Source organism: Anoplopoma fimbria, chromosome 22 (genome assembly GCF_027596085.1).
Source record: "Anoplopoma fimbria isolate UVic2021 breed Golden Eagle Sablefish chromosome 22, Afim_UVic_2022, whole genome shotgun sequence".
Taxonomy (NCBI): Eukaryota; Metazoa; Chordata; class Actinopteri; order Perciformes; family Anoplopomatidae; genus Anoplopoma; species Anoplopoma fimbria.
In genome coordinates, this window is record NC_072470.1 from 4,628,697 (window position 1) to 4,644,299 (window position 15,603).

A 15,603-nucleotide genomic window follows, 5' to 3' on the forward strand; every position below is an offset into this window, starting at 1 on the left:
GACAACCCATTAATTCTTAAAAGGCACTGAGCTTTCCTTTCGGTGCGGGATTCAAAACGCAGACCTGCCCCGTCACACAAAGGTCTCCCGAGTCTTAAAGGCAGGCATGGCATTCAGAATGAGGGGTGAACAACATAAATATTCCCTTTGGATGAGGTTTCTGTGATAAAGGAGCCTGCGGTGGATTGTGTTTATATTGAAATGTTGAGTGTTAATTCAGCTCATGTAAATGCAACCTGCACTTCCCCAGTTTTGTCAACAAATGTGAGCGTACACTCTGCTGCTGTCTCACCAGCAGCACGCGGGCCTGTGTTTCCATATTAGGCCAGTGCAGTCTTAGCTTGCAGGAGTATATTTTTAGCCGCCCTCTTGTTCTCGCGGGTAATTGCAGTCTGCTTTATGTCCCAGTGTGAGATTAATCATGGAGTTTTTCATCTCTCTGGATTTCACGCTACTGAGTTGTCGTGATGTGCTTGGAGATTATGTGAGTCACTCTAGCTGGTTTAGCTAGAGTAGATGTTTGCCAGGAAGAGAATGACTGAAGGATGTCGGATCTCAATATGGTGAAAGAGATTAACAGTTAATTTCACAGCATCATCGTCCTCTGTGGATTCTGGTAAAAAGAAGAAAAAAAATCTCAAAACTTTCATGAGCCTATACAATATTTAACTATTCATATGCTATAGTGTGATCTTCAGGATGTCAGGATTGTTAGAGACTATTGAGATAAACGTGACGGGAGACAGAGAGAGGATAGAGGATGACACCAAGAAGGAAGGTTGGTTGACTCGGACTGTTGCAGCACCAGTTGTGTAAGAGTTGGCAGGTTTGTGTAAATACTCCCGGGACTTATCCTCTGGTGCACAGACGCCGCTCAGAGATGTGACTCTCGGTAGGTTATTTTGTTTTATTTTTCCTTTTTAATGCCAGCGGGATCACAATTGATTAGAATACCTACATACCGAAGACAAATAATCGAGCATCATTGTGTTCTTCTGTCTTATTTTTAATGTTTTATTGCTTCAAGTCAGTTCGTGCATATATAGGTTTATATGTATTTGTTTTGCCTCGCATGTAGACAAACCTGTCTTTGAATTCTTTCACCTGCAGTTTACATCAGATGAGCCGGTTTCCTCTTTTTTTAAGACTGTTGAGTTAGTTTAGAAGCACTACTTTTGCATCTTCTATCTCCTCTGCTGTTGTTTTCTCCTCAAGAGAGATCATGACTTAATTGTCTTCCACGGATGGATGTTATTCATTCTCAGTTGTCACAGTGTTATCTGCTTATGCCAGATGTCTGGGTTTCAGGTTCTACAGAGAAAGTGAGAAGCAGGGAGAAAAAGAAAGCGACAAGGTGGAAAGAGAAAGAGAGCGGTGCTGTAGGGTGGTGGCGTTTTATATTTCTCCATCCAGCAGTGAATTAACTCTGACTATAGTGTAAAGCTGCCAGGAGTCCAGACACAGTGTCTGCTCGGGAACTCCATGGGAATAAGCGAATGATTGGGTCAGGGATTAAGGGATTAATTCATTATCTGTACAGTTACGGTCACTTCAGAGAGGTCCCTACGCTCTCTGTGCGTATATGTGGGTGCACATGGCCCACTCAGCTCTAACTCACCGCTCCGTGTTGCCAACTGCTCATCTTGGCAAAGAATATCATCTCCAGAAAAGCAAGCAGAGACTGTAAACATCAGAGCCCTGACAGATTATTCCTATCTAAAGGTTTAAAGAGCCACGCCATGCTAACCATATTTCAAAGAGATTGGCACTTAATAACACAAATGAAGTAGTGAGAAAATCAGAGTTGTTTTTTTCATGAACCCCAATAAAGTTGGCTGCTTTAAAGTCTAGTATATGTTTTGTCAAGCATCACCCTCCTTTTCTGCAGAGCCAACCCACATGCAATGTGGGAAACAAGCCGGGGCCTTGGAAGTCAGAAGTCCAACGCAGCCAGACGAGGAGGATCTGAGCCCTCAGGAGGAGGCGATGGAGCTCCGGCACTCCACCGCTCCTAGTAAAAGAGTCCACTTCAAAGAAACTCCCTCATTTCAGGTAGGAGAGTCTCAGAGGCAACATCTAGATTTGTTTTCCTTCTCTGATCTTTAGGACTGACGATCAACATAATAGATGCATACGTCTTTACTTTATATATATATATATATATTATTTAAGTTAATTATTTCCATTTAAGTTAATTATTTCCATTATCAATCATTCTTCAGATTATATATTGTTTTGTCTAGAAAATGAACAATTCCCATTCCTTAAGGTGACATAATAAATTGCTTGATTTGTGCAACCATAGATTCAAACCCAAAAATATTCAATTGACTAATATTCATTCAGAAAATAAAATATAATAAAATAAAGCATAAACTAATCAGAAGCTGGTGCAAAAGTTGCCTGAAAATGACACCAACAATTATGAAAACAGCTGCAGATCAATTTTCTGTTGATTGAAAGGGAATACCTTCAAACCTTAAAAATCTTTGAACATAAGTATGTTGTGATTCACCTTTTTAAAAAGATGGCGCCATGTGACCAGGAGGTGACTCAAGGTCAAGATGTCGTCATCACAGCGAAGGTGTCCGGGCAGCCCAAACCGATGGTTTACTGGTGAGAAATCTCTCCTGAAAGCTTTTACAGACGCTTGAAACCATTATCTCTAGCGAGGCCACTTACTGTCACACACACACACCGCCCCTCGATTAAACACCTGAGTATGAACGACTGTGACAGCCACTTTATGTCGACCCAGGTTGAAGGACAGAGTCACGGTGAAGACGGCGGGGCGCTTCGCTGTGAGAGAGACGGACGACGGCACCAGTGAAATGAGAATCAGCTCAGCTCAGAGGTCAGACACAGGGCTTTACGTCTGCAAGATCATCAACGAGGACGGATCCAAGCAGGCGAAGTGTAGAGTGGAGGTCAAAGGTGAGTAATGAAGAATTCAATCTGTCTAGTTTAATCATGAAAAATCTCGTAATATTTTTTATTGTTTCTGTTTTTTCTGTTCTTTCATCAGCGTCTGCAGCACAGACGGCGCTGGAAATCATCCGGGAGGTAAAAAGTGTGGCTGTGAAGGCTGGAGAGTCGGCCATGTTTGAGTGTCACATGACAGGACCTTCAGACGTGGACGTGGACTGGCTCTCCAATGGGAAGCTGATCCAGCCGGCGCTGCTCAACTGCAAAATGCACTTTGATGGCAAGAGGTTTGTTCATGTCTTCTGGAGATGTTTATGTGTTTAACGCTTTTCTGCTTTACTTCATTAGTTTTGTTTAGTTGTTAAAAAATGTAAATAGCTTCATTGTTTGTCAGTGAAACAGTAATTTTGCATGATTATCTGTCAGTTTTTCACATGATAAACAGTTTATTTCTTTTAATTGTTGGATTTTTTTTTTGTCTTGTTTTATCTTACAGGTGCCGTCTGCTGCTGAATTCAGTTCATGAAGATGACAGTGGAACATACATATGCAAGCTAAGCACTGCCAAAGGTGAATTACAAACACACTGTTATTTAAGTGGGAAAATACCCACTTTATATTGGTTTATATATCTGCCACAGAGGTTATGGTTGTGTTTCTTTGTTGTGATGCTCAAAAAAATGTACAGATATGGAATCAAAAAACACCATTTTTCTTGCATTCCTTGGTTTAAAATCACCAATCTTTCTACATATGTTTATTCCAACTTTCAACGGATTTGAGATGCAACATTTTTACTTGTAGGTAACTCATTACAATGCCTTCTGCTTGTCTAGAAAAACATAGGCTGAATTGTTTAATCGATCATTTGAAAATGAATCAACAACTAATCAGTTAATTGTTTGAGTCTTTGATCATGCAAACATGTCAATAGCAGCTTCTCAAATGTAGGATTCTTTACATTTGTATGATGCTAACCTAAAGGTAAAATGAGTGATTAACGAGTAAATAAATATATGACACATTATTGATGCTCAAAAAAAGCCTCATTGCGTTTACAGAGGAGTTAACCTCAAGCGCAAACCTGAGTGTCGCCCCATCCAAGGAGCCTCTGTTCACCCGTAAACTGGACATCCTGGAGGTCATCGAAGGTCGCACCGCCCGCTTTGACTGCAAGGTGAGCGGATCACCTGCTCCTCGAGTCACATGGATGCATTTTGGTAAGAATCCCCCGTGTCGTGTTTGATATTTAATATATGTTGTTTTCTATGTCACGTCTCATTTTATTTCACGCTGATGTTCCTTCAGAGACAAAAGTGGAGGAGAGTGATGATGTCCGCATCCTTCAGGAGGGGGGTCGTCACTCACTTGTCATCGCCCACGTTAGCAGCGACACAGAAGGCTTCTACACAGCGGTCGCCCAAAACGTTCATGGAACGTCTGAATGCACCGCTGAGCTCTACATGCAAGAACCCCGAGCTGCCATCTCTTCCCACATGTAAGAGAACTCATACATTTATTGAAGGAATTCGTTTTCATTATGTCACTTTAAAGGCTGTGAAAGAGGAGAAAATACAACTAAGCTATCAGTGTAACAGTCAGAGGAGACATTTTTGTTTCCAAGGGCATGGAAAAATGCTTTAGGAGGAAAGAAATCTTCCTAAAGGAGTGAAGGCGTATGACAAACATTAAATAAACCCATCAATCTTTCAGTTTATGTGCTCAGATTTTTAAACTCGACCTCTCGTTGTTTCCTTCAGGGCCAAGCTGGAGAAGATGCCATCCATCCCTGAGGAGCCTGAGGTGCTGGAGAGCGAGGTGGAGAAGAGGACCATGCCGGACTTTGTCAAGCCTCTTGCCGATGCGGAGGTGATTGAAGGCAAAGAGGCGCTGCTGAAATGCAAAGTTGCGGGCCTGCCCTACCCGACCATCGCCTGGTACCACAACGGCAAGCGCATCGAGAGCAGCGAGGAACGCAAAATGACCCAGCGTAAGCAAAGAACCAAACAACACACAAAGCATTCTGGAGCTAATGACAGTAAATGAGAAAGTTGTGCGTCTGTTCTTCAGACAGGGATGTCCACAGTATGGTCATTCGGAGCGCGTGTCACGCTCACGGGGGCGTCTACAAGGCCGTCATCTCCAATAAGCTGGGCAAAGCAGCCTGCTATGCACATCTATACGTCACAGGTACAGATGGAGGCTTAATGTTACATGCCATAGCTGAGAGATACAATATCTTCCATTTGATATGTATGTATTTGTGTATTTATTTGAAAACAGATATCGTCCCTGACCCCCCTGATGGTCCTCCAGTGATAGAGGCCATCACAGGGAAAACTATAAGCCTCAGCTGGAAGCGACCAAAGAGGCTTGACTCTTCATTTGGTAGGTTCATCAGGTTTCTATGTTGCCTTTTTTTACTGCAATCTTGAGAAGAAAGAAAGAAAGAAGAAAGATGAAATAAAATTAACATAAAAGACTTTGCAGGGAAAACTATTTATAGCATTTGTGTCCTTTTCATTCTGAGATGTTTTTAAGCCCTTTTGGATTTCTTATATCAGCAGCACAGATTTGAATACAAAACAAAATCCTTTTCTCTCTGCATCTTAAGCACCCCAAATTGTCTTAAATTGTCCTCCAGATTAAGTACTTAAACACCATGTGTGTGTGTGCAGATGCCGGCTCCTTGCTATATGTGGTCCAGCAGCAGCCTCTGGGCTCGATTCAGTGGTCTGTCGTGGCGTCCAACCTGAGAGAGACCAACTACACCGTCACCTCTCTGTCCAAAGGAGTCCGCTACGCTTTCCGAATCCTGTCGTCCACAGGGAAGACGCTGAGCAAACCATCTCCCTTTACTGACCTGGTCCAGCTGCTGGACAGAGGTAACAAAAACGAGGAAGGCTTTTATTTATTCTATATATTTTTTTTATTTTCAAAGAGATAATATTTGGTTGATCTGATGATATCTGCCTTCCTGTAGGACCCTATTTAAGGAGAGCACCAGTCATTTTGGACAAACCTGACATTGTATATGTCGTTGAGAACCAACCTGCGAGCATCACCATCACGCTGAACCACGTGCATGCAGTTGTCACCTGGAAAAGGTCAGTTCCTCTGTCTCTTGTGGCGCTTTACATTGTATGTAAAGTGCAGTGTGCAAGAAGCTACTTTCAGACAGAAACCAAAGAAGAAGAGAAGAAGTCTCTGAGGATCTGGAGCTCATGCTGGTTTTCATCCTATTTCTATTCTCATCAGAGACAGTCTTATAATTGAGATAGAACATATCGTGGACAGGCTTTTCGTAACTTCTACAGATAACAGTTAAAGTAGCAGGAGTCTAGATCCACTGGACCAGGACTGAGGAGCACCGCTGTGCAGTGTTTCACTTTGCTTTGATTCAATTTAACATTTCACGTTCAAGCCCATGTTCTCTGTGGATCTCCGTAAAAGCTTTGTTCTCTGCAGGGGGTCTGAAGCCTGCTGCTGAAGAAGATCCTTGCATACGCGTCATATAACTTTTATATCTTGCCTCTGTCTTCCCCAGGAGGGGGGTGGTGTTGGTCAACCGACCGGGGATGTATGAGATGAGCATGCCAGATGATGATCAACACACCCTGAAGCTCCAGAGAGTCAGGAGCTCAGACATCGGTCAGCTCGTGGTCACGGCCAGCAACCAGTTTGGCAGCGACCTCTGCACGCCTCAGCTGGCAATGGCAGGTCAGTTTAAGTGAGGCAGAACACCCCATGATAAATTTAGCATTTCAGCTTGAATCCAAAGAACTTACTACTTACTGCTGGCAGCAGTTAATGCCAACAAAGAGGAGCTGTGTGTAATTTAATTTGAGCTTTAGCTATTTTTGGAGTAAAGGATCATGAATTCAGTAAAGCTTTTCTAAAAATGTCTTTCCTAATTTAAATGTGAGGTTTAAATTCTCTTTTTTACTTATTTTCTTCTGTAGTTTCTCCCAAGTTTGAAACCATCATGGAGGATGTGGATGTGCACGTTGGGGAGACGTCCCGTTTGGCTGTGGTGGTTGAAGGGAAACCAGACCCAGATATTCTGTGGTACAAGGTAAAATAGTTTTAAGAGGATTTGATATCAGACAAAGAGGAGTTGCAGTGGTTCAGCACAACAGCCGTAGAAAACATGAAAATTGAAATTAGCAGAATTATTAGTGTAATCAAACCATATTAACCATCTTGGATTGGTCTGTCGCAGGACGATGTGCTTCTCTCTGAGAGCAGCCACTTCACGTTTGTGTACGATGACCCCGAGTACTCCCTCGTTGTCCTCAACGCCCGCCCCGAACACTCCGGTGTGTATGACTGCACCGCCAAGAACCTGGCCGGCTCCAACTCCTGCAAAGCTGAACTCACGGTTCATACAGGTCTGGATCCAACTAAATATCATATAATTCTCTCTGAACAAACATGCTCTACATGTGGAAAGATTCTGACTAGTAATTATGACTATAATCCTGTGAGGTTTACTGACGCGAGGAGGTAGCATCTTTTCATTATAAATACTCAATCTGCTTGAAGAGAATTAAAGGCCTCTTCCAAAAACGGTTTACCAACTAGCTTTTTCTTTATTTGCTTTTGATTTTTACCATTTAGTTTAGATTATAGGCATTTGCTGATGCCGTACACACCAATATAAACTGGTTGTTGTTGAAAATTACACCTCTAAATCTGCACCATATGGCAGGGACCACCATATGAAACCATCTGTCACTATGCTGGCACACATGTACAGCCAAACACACACACATACGTAAAAATGCCTGTGTTGCTGCTCCCTGCAGAGCGAAAAGAAGCAGCAGAGCCAATGGAGGACGAAGGAACCATTCTGAGGAAGATGAGGCGTCTGACAGATTACTATGATATCCACAAAGAGCTGGGGAGGTGAGTGTGGGTGTGTGTGACCGACCGCACACTCATGCTGAGAGTACATTGGCCTTAATGGCTGTTTGAGCGCTGAGGGTCGGGCTGTCGGAGGGCAGGGAGTCGCACCTGCTTAACAACAGCAGACAGCACAGAGAGATGAGTCACCAGCAGCCTGAGTGGAGCGAATACATTAGCCGACAGATGATTTGTTTTGGTCCGACTCGGTAGAGACGGGCATTTACTGGGAATTGTAGAGCGATTGGCAGAATGTGTGTTTCGGTTATCAAGCAGAGCAGCAAACTCAAATGGAATTCAGATTCTGATTTATTTTCCCAAACGCCACAGAAAAAACAATGCCTCCCTCTTTGTTTATCTATTATCCTGTAGCAGTGCTGCTTGTTGCACGGAAGAATTTAATTGGTTAAAAAGGTCAAAACTATGATTCTTTGGTTGAACCTTCTAAAGGAGTATTCTGTTGACTCCACAAAATCAATTTTACATTATGTCCCTATTCTTTAAAAACCTTTTAGAGCCATTGCTATTCTTAAGATTTATAGCTACTAAACGGTAGTCAGTTGACATTTGAGCTGATGTTATTTTGTCAGACGTACTGTTCACAAAGGTCAAGAATGACCTTCCATTCTCTTATAGCTATATTTTGATCTGTGCCCTGTAACGAGGTCGCTCCAGCTCGTATTATTATGAAACATATTGCTTTGGTTTTAATGTCTTGTCTGGTTTGATATTAAAGAACTCAACATGAATTTCTTATTCGACTGTGACGCTGCATTTTCTTCTTCTTTTACTGTGCTGTTAAATAATACATGAACTTTCCGTTTGGTATTTATTAAACCAATAATATTTCCCGCTGTGTAATGCAGGGGCGCCTTCTCCTATGTGAAGAGGGTGATTCAGAAAAAGGGAAAGGGCGAGTTCGCTGCCAAGTTCATATCTGCGGGAGGAAAGAGGAAAGTCTTGGCCCTCAGAGAGATGGACCTGCTGTCTGAGCTGGACAACGAGAGGATTCTCTATTTCCATGACGCCTTTGAGAAGAAGAGTGTGGTGGTGCTCATCACAGAGCTGTATCCTTTATTGTCTACGATAGGATAGATTATACTTTAATATGATGCTTTTATCAGTATTGTCCAACAACAGAATAAGTTTTTTTAATCTCTTGTTGCTTAGATGTTCTTCTTAAAGTCAAACAGGCTCTACCTTTCCTGCAGCACTGTTTCAAATTGTATCTGCTTCATTGCTGAACAGAAGTGCTCTTAAGCGCATCTCAAGGACACGAAAGATCCAAAGCATTAATCCTAATGTCTTCTTTGGTCCCCTGGAGGTATGAATGAAGCGCAGCACAGCTCTGGAGCAAGAGATAGGATGTGTGGGAGTTTTGCTCATTTATAATTCATGTCGAGCCACAGCTCTGTTTTTTTTATTTATTTTTTCCTCAACTGTTGTGTGAAGATGTCACGAAGAGTTGCTGGATAGGATGGCCAAAAAAACAACAGTCAAGGAACTGGAGGTTTGTGTGCTTCTGCTTACTGCACTGCGCTATCATTATGTAACATGACCGTTAAGTTCATTCCCCTGTGTGTGTGTTGTTTTTTTTCTGCAGATCCGCTGGAGTGTTCAGCAGCTTTTAGAAGGTCTTCGTTATCTTCACCAAAAAAACATTGCCCACCTTGACGTAAAGGTATCTGTCCACTCCACCTCTGATGCCGCATCAAATTTATTTCACCACATTCTTTTATAAAAACCTACCTTTTTTGGGATTCTCCCCCCCCCCTCTAGCCAGAAAACATTTTAATGGCAAGTCCTGGGAGCGACCTGATCCGCATTTGTGACTTTGGCAACGCCGTGAAACTGGAGACTTCTGAGCAGCACTACTGCAAATACGGCACGCCAGAATATATTGCACCAGAGATTGTTAACCAAACTCCCGTCTCCACGGCAACAGACATATGGTGAGCCACCTGTTCTCCAGCGTGACTACACACTGCAGGCGCTACCTCGTTATCTGCAACAGAATGAAATGTTTTATGTTTTTCTCAAAAATCCACTTGTCATTCATCTGTCCTGCTCTCCCACAGGCCTGCTGGTGTCATCACGTACCTCTGGTAGGTTATATAGATTTATTATCATTTGTTTTGACTTTCTTTTGTTATAATATAATAGAACAAGCACAGATATCTTTCTTTGTTTTATTTTAGCCTGACCGGCGTGTCTCCTTTCGCTGGTGAGAATGACAGAGCCACAGCCTTAAACATCCGGAACTACAACGTGGCGTTTGAGGAGAGCATGTTCACCGACATCTGCAAAGAAGCGAAGGGATTTGTCATCAAGCTTTTGGTGGCAGACCAACTGTAAGAATCTTGATGACTTTTACCATAAATATATATCATTTTGACCGACCATGATTTTCTTTAACAGTGTCTAAACAGTAGCATGCTCCTTCCTTATTTTTCATCTTCTAGGAGGCCCAGTGCCATCGAGTGCCTTCGTCATCCTTGGTTCAAGGTGAGTTTATCTTTTAGAAAATACATTAACCAGCCTCAAACTATTTACAGGTGAATAGGGTACAATTTCATTTAACTAACGGATATCACCATGAAACCAATCCATTTGAATCTTAACATTAAGACAATAACTTTTTTGTATGACAAGTTTTATGAAATTCTACGTTGATTCTATGCAAATGAAGCACAATCTTATTAAATATGTGCTAATTTGCACACATTTCCAGAACAGCATTCTGAGCATTTTTTGTTCACTTTGTTGATATAGTGGAGTCATAAGGTTTTCACAGAGGGGATTTGGATACCTGTTTTTTCTCACAATTACAGCCATAAAAAAATAAATATTTTCAATGCTGTATAAATCCAGCTATGAATGATATATGGAAAAAAAACTTTGTAAAAACCTTAGAATATAGTCATTAAATGAAACTGGAAAGTTTGTTGTATGTGAGTTAATGCTGAATCCCCTCATTCTGTCTTGCAGTCGCCAACGAACAAAAGCATCAGCACAGCTATGCTGAAGCAAGTTTTGTCTAGAAGGCGATGGCAGGTAAGCCACTGGACATGAATTTAAACATAATTTAAACCTCTAAAGGTGGCAGCATACAATGTTTTCTGTCATTGGAGTTGCCATAGTTTTATCATTTTTCATCTCAGACTGGAAAATGTGCTGGTAAAGTAGGAAAAGTAAACAAACTCAAGTTCTCCTCTTTTTTTTCTTTTTTTCAGCGTTCCCTTATCAGCTACAAATCCAAGATGGTGATGCGGTCCATCCCAGAGCTTTTGAATGAGTCCTCTAACCACGTCTCCATTGCTGTGGCTCGGCATTTAAAAGAAGGCTCCCCACCACCCTCCTCTTCCTCCGACTCCGATGCAGATGTAGATGAGCTTCCCTTCATTCCTATGCCGCTGTCCATGGTCTTTTCTGGTTCCAGGGTCTCCATTAACGAGATCCCGGGGGACGAAGACGTCAATGCATGGTCTAGTGTTGCTACAGACGGGACAAGGAAAAAGGACAACGTGGAGACCGCAGGTACGAGAGGAGGGGCTAATAAAGGTGTGAAGGATGAAGAGGAAACCCCAGTTGATGAGGAAATAGAAAAGACAAATCAAACACCCCTTATAAAAGTATCAAGTGTGGAGGCGGACGAAACTCAGACAAAGTCCAGGAGGGCTACCATGAGGAGAGGCAGCTCTGCTGATTCAGCACTTCTCCTTCACATTGACCCAGAAGAGGGAAACGCAAACAAGGATTCAGAAGAGAGTAACAAGAGCCTGAAAAAGGCTGTTTCTATGGAACTGCCCAATCGCAGCCCGAGCCCCGGGGCAGCGACGCTAAGCCAGGAGGATTATGCCCTCAAACTGGAACTGATGAGACAGCGGTTGCTAAGGGGAGGAAACGCCGACAAGAAGATGAGCGGCCTGCGAGGGCCCTTGTTTGAAACGCTCGGCATGGAAGATGAGAGGCGGACTGGGTCTCTTGATCGGAACTTGAGGAGATCCAGAGCGGGGCCATCAACACTCACCAGAGCAGCGTCTTCAGAGATCGCCGGAGAGGACACGACGAAGACCAAAGTTTTTAAAAAAAGCGCCTCCTTCACTCAGGGGGATTCTGAGCCCATGCCCCTGCACCGCAGGTTCGGAGCCCCCTTAGAGATCCCATCGGTGGGCAATAGTAGCATAGAAGGGAAAAATCTCCAGGAGGCAACATCAATGTCCTCAATCACAGAACAAACAACAGTGGAGTCTACGTCTGCCTCACCCACAAAGAAGACTTCCTTTATACTCCCAACAACAGGAAGGTTGGACCAACAGCAGAAACATAATAATGTGAAAGAATGTGAAGATATGCAAAGTATGAATGAGAAGAACATGGATGGTAAAACAGAGAAAAGGACCAAAACCCAGTTAGAAAAGCCAGATAAAGTAGAATCAGAGTCGAGATCACCCTCTGTTGTTACTCCTATAATTGTAATAGAGGAGGATGATGATGACGAAGAAGAAGAGAAGAAAGAAAATCAAGTGTTACATATTAATGAGAAGGACATGAAAGGTGATAAAACGGAAAATGGTAAACCGTCCTCTGCGTACGCAAGTGTCATTCAAGCTGTTTCGGCCCAAACGAATGACACAAAGTCCACAGAGGTCCCCACGTTACCGGAGCATCCAGCAGTATTTGCCAAAGTAGCGACCGCTGATCGATCTCCTAGTTCTGTTTCCACGTCGTCAAACCCTGATCTCGCTGCCGTCCCACGCCGGCCTCTTCTCAGAACAGACATCAAAGACATCGACTCGGAGGAGGTGTTCGAAGCCAGGTTTAAGAAGCGGGAGTCGTCTTTGACCCGCGGCCTCCGAAAACTGACCAGGAACAAATCGGAGGAGAAATCCCCTGTGCTGAGCCGGAAGGAGGGCGAGGAGGTTTACAGGCCGGGACGAAGGGGGGCGCCTCTTGAAATGGTATCCAAAGGACTACAGGAGAAATCCAAATCTGTTCAAGACTTGAGAGAAGAAGAGAAAGAAACGGGCCTCAGCATGATTGGGAGGTTTTCCTTGCGGGCCAAGAGGTCAGCATCCGTTGATAAGAAGGGAGAGAAACCAAAGGAGGAGAAGCATCAGGATGTGAAGGAAGCTGCTGTAAACAAGAGGGTATCATGGGCCATCGGTCGCAGTAAGTCCCTGGACACAAAGGAGCTGAGCAGTGCAGCAGCACAGAGGCAGCAGGATGAGAGAGAGCAAAGGAAAGCTGAGGAGTCATCGGTTTCTGCTATGAGGCGCAAGTTTGAGTCCAAAGTGGCTGGAATCTCTGCCAAGATAAGGACCCAGTCGGAGGAGAGGAAGGACAGGGACGCTGGGGGAAGTCAGAAAGAGCTGGTGCAGAAGGATTTAAAGAAGGTCACTGACTCTCCGGTCCTCGCAATGCGACACAAGTTTGAGAACAAAGTGGCAGGAATCACCTCGAAGATCCGCAGTCAGTCCGAGGAGAGAAAAGAGGGCGAAGAGGGTAAGAGGACGCCGCTGTTCACCCGCCATCGTCATTCCCAATCTGAGGGGCGAGGGCTCAAAGGAATGGGCATCCCCGAGAATCAGCTGGCCAAACAGACCGGCACCGCTGCGTCCAAGGAATCGATCGAATCCGCCTCCAGCATCCATTCCGAAAAAGCCTCCGAGACCGAGAGGCGATCACGGTGGGACAGGTGGGGTTTGACGAGAGGCAAGAAAGACAAAACGCCCTCTCAGTCTGATCTGGCTTCATCCGTCCCCAAAGAGGAGGGGTTGTCAAAGAGCCAGCAGTTTATCCGCTCCGCTTCGGATTTTGCCCCCGTGTTCCACATCAAACTGAAAGACCACATCTTGCTGGAGGGCGAGCCGGTCACTCTCAGCTGCCTTCCAGCTGGAAGTCCACATCCAGAGATCACATGGATGATGGGTACGGGCGTACTTTAAGCCTCCCATAATTATTACATCGTAATTACGTCTTTTTGGTCCAGGAGCTGCCGTTCAGTTTCTTAAATTTTCCCGTGTATTCCAGATCGTAAACCTCTGGAGGTGGACGACAGGATCAACCTGAGGTCTCATCCAGACGGCAGGCAGCTCCTTATGATCATGAAGTCCAGCCGGAGGGACGCTGGAGTCTACGAATGTGTAGCTACCAACCCCATAGCCACCATCACCACCTCCTGCACATTAACCATAGCTTGTAAGTAGCTTATTTAGCTCGTAGCTATTCAGAAAGAGCTGTACTTAATGATGTTATTGTATAAAATGAGGAGAATGGGAGTTGGGAATTATTCATTAACACGGAGCGCGTTGTCTTAGAGCTTACAGCTGCTCCTTTGCCTTTCATGGACAATCGCTAATTATCCTCATGATGTGATGTATTTTACATAATTTAATTTTAATTGCAGGAAGAATGGAAAGAATATTGATGCAGTTGAAATTAATTTTAATGTCAAGTGATTGTCTTTTACAGTAGATTGGTTTAATGGAATCTGGGCTTTTCTCATATTCATCATGTAATAGGAACAAATGGTGCTTCGGGTGATTAGGAATCGTCTGCGGCAGGCCATTATTTAAGACTCCGGTCGTGCCTTTGCACAAATAGTGTGTAAAGAAAACCACAGCGCTGCTCAGAAATGCAACAATAGTAATGAAACTATTCAGGTTTCAGAGGAAAATACATTCCTCAGACGTCAGATGCAATCGATTTCCTTTGAACTTTATTTGTCATGGCTTTGGACGTGTAGTTTTTCTAATCTCAACCACTGATGTTATTTGTCTCCCGTTGATGATGTTGTGCTGTGTGAAAAATGCTTCAGACAGCTCATCTGGCCTGATGCATTGGCTCCACTGTTCCAGCCGGTGCTCAGGCTTAATGGGAAATACATTCTGAAATTAAGGAACGACGCTATTTGTGTCAAGTTTGGTTTATTGTTGCTACAAAACTCACATCGTTTTTTTTATCCTGGTCTCGAGAAAAGGAACATCTTGTCCTTTCTTCTTTTGAACCTCGACGTGATTCATGTGACATTTCCATATTCTGATTCAGAGATTTCTTTAACAGTTGCAATGTAGAGCACTTGAAATATGTAACCGCCGCTTTTATGAATGCCTGCAAAGGACGCAATTCAATCTAGTACAACGGTGCACACTTTACAGTGAAACCAGCCACATGCCAATGAAAACCCTTGAAACCAAAGAAAAAAACCCACATGAATATCTTACATTTTAATACCCAGTGTGGGTTTTCTGACCACATCTCTGCTTTTACTGAACCCTCACAATCACATCTGCTCAGTATAACTATGTAACACATGTGTGTCTGCATGCCAGATCACACTCATCTATATTTATCTTTCTCACCCTTTTTTAAGGTGTCCCAAAGCGGCCTGGGACCCCCGAAGTCCCCCAGACTTACAACAACACAGCCCTGGTGCTCTGGAAGCCAGCAGACACCAAGTCTCCATGCAGCTACACCCTGGAGAGAAAAACAGAAGGTGAGCGCCCTCACTTCTTTTGTATTTATCATTTAGCAGCATTCAGCTCACCCATAGAAATATAGAATACATTGTGTTATTGGCTTGTTGTGTTTCAATTGTTTTAAAACTCATTGTCATGTGCTATAGTCACATGAAATTACGAAAGGTTTCAAGCCCCCAGGTGGTAGCAGTGTTTGAAAAGCTTTGACGATATTTGGCTCTGTACTGTATGTGGAGAATGCTCGGGGGAAATAAGTTTCAATATCCAGAGACACCACTCCGACCGAGAAAAC

General features: G+C 43.6%; 1 protein-coding gene across 1 annotated transcript in view; it reads left to right on the top strand.

Moving 5' to 3' along the window:
- spega (striated muscle enriched protein kinase a) overlaps nucleotides 1–15,603 on the top strand; it is a 42,156-nt gene that overhangs the window by 21,386 nt on the left and 5,167 nt on the right. Inside the window, 27 exon segments of the mRNA XM_054623833.1 lie at nucleotides 1,889–2,052; nucleotides 2,528–2,616; nucleotides 2,759–2,934; nucleotides 3,026–3,212; nucleotides 3,422–3,495; nucleotides 3,987–4,145; nucleotides 4,234–4,423; nucleotides 4,686–4,915; nucleotides 4,996–5,115; nucleotides 5,209–5,313; nucleotides 5,604–5,810; nucleotides 5,909–6,032; nucleotides 6,473–6,645; nucleotides 6,888–7,000; nucleotides 7,148–7,316; nucleotides 7,734–7,833; nucleotides 8,697–8,897; nucleotides 9,283–9,340; nucleotides 9,434–9,511; nucleotides 9,610–9,782; nucleotides 9,909–9,935; nucleotides 10,029–10,181; nucleotides 10,293–10,335; nucleotides 10,819–10,884; nucleotides 11,064–13,761; nucleotides 13,864–14,031; nucleotides 15,206–15,328. Coding sequence (XP_054479808.1) covers nucleotides 1,889–2,052; nucleotides 2,528–2,616; nucleotides 2,759–2,934; nucleotides 3,026–3,212; nucleotides 3,422–3,495; nucleotides 3,987–4,145; nucleotides 4,234–4,423; nucleotides 4,686–4,915; nucleotides 4,996–5,115; nucleotides 5,209–5,313; nucleotides 5,604–5,810; nucleotides 5,909–6,032; nucleotides 6,473–6,645; nucleotides 6,888–7,000; nucleotides 7,148–7,316; nucleotides 7,734–7,833; nucleotides 8,697–8,897; nucleotides 9,283–9,340; nucleotides 9,434–9,511; nucleotides 9,610–9,782; nucleotides 9,909–9,935; nucleotides 10,029–10,181; nucleotides 10,293–10,335; nucleotides 10,819–10,884; nucleotides 11,064–13,761; nucleotides 13,864–14,031; nucleotides 15,206–15,328 — 6,168 coding nt within the window.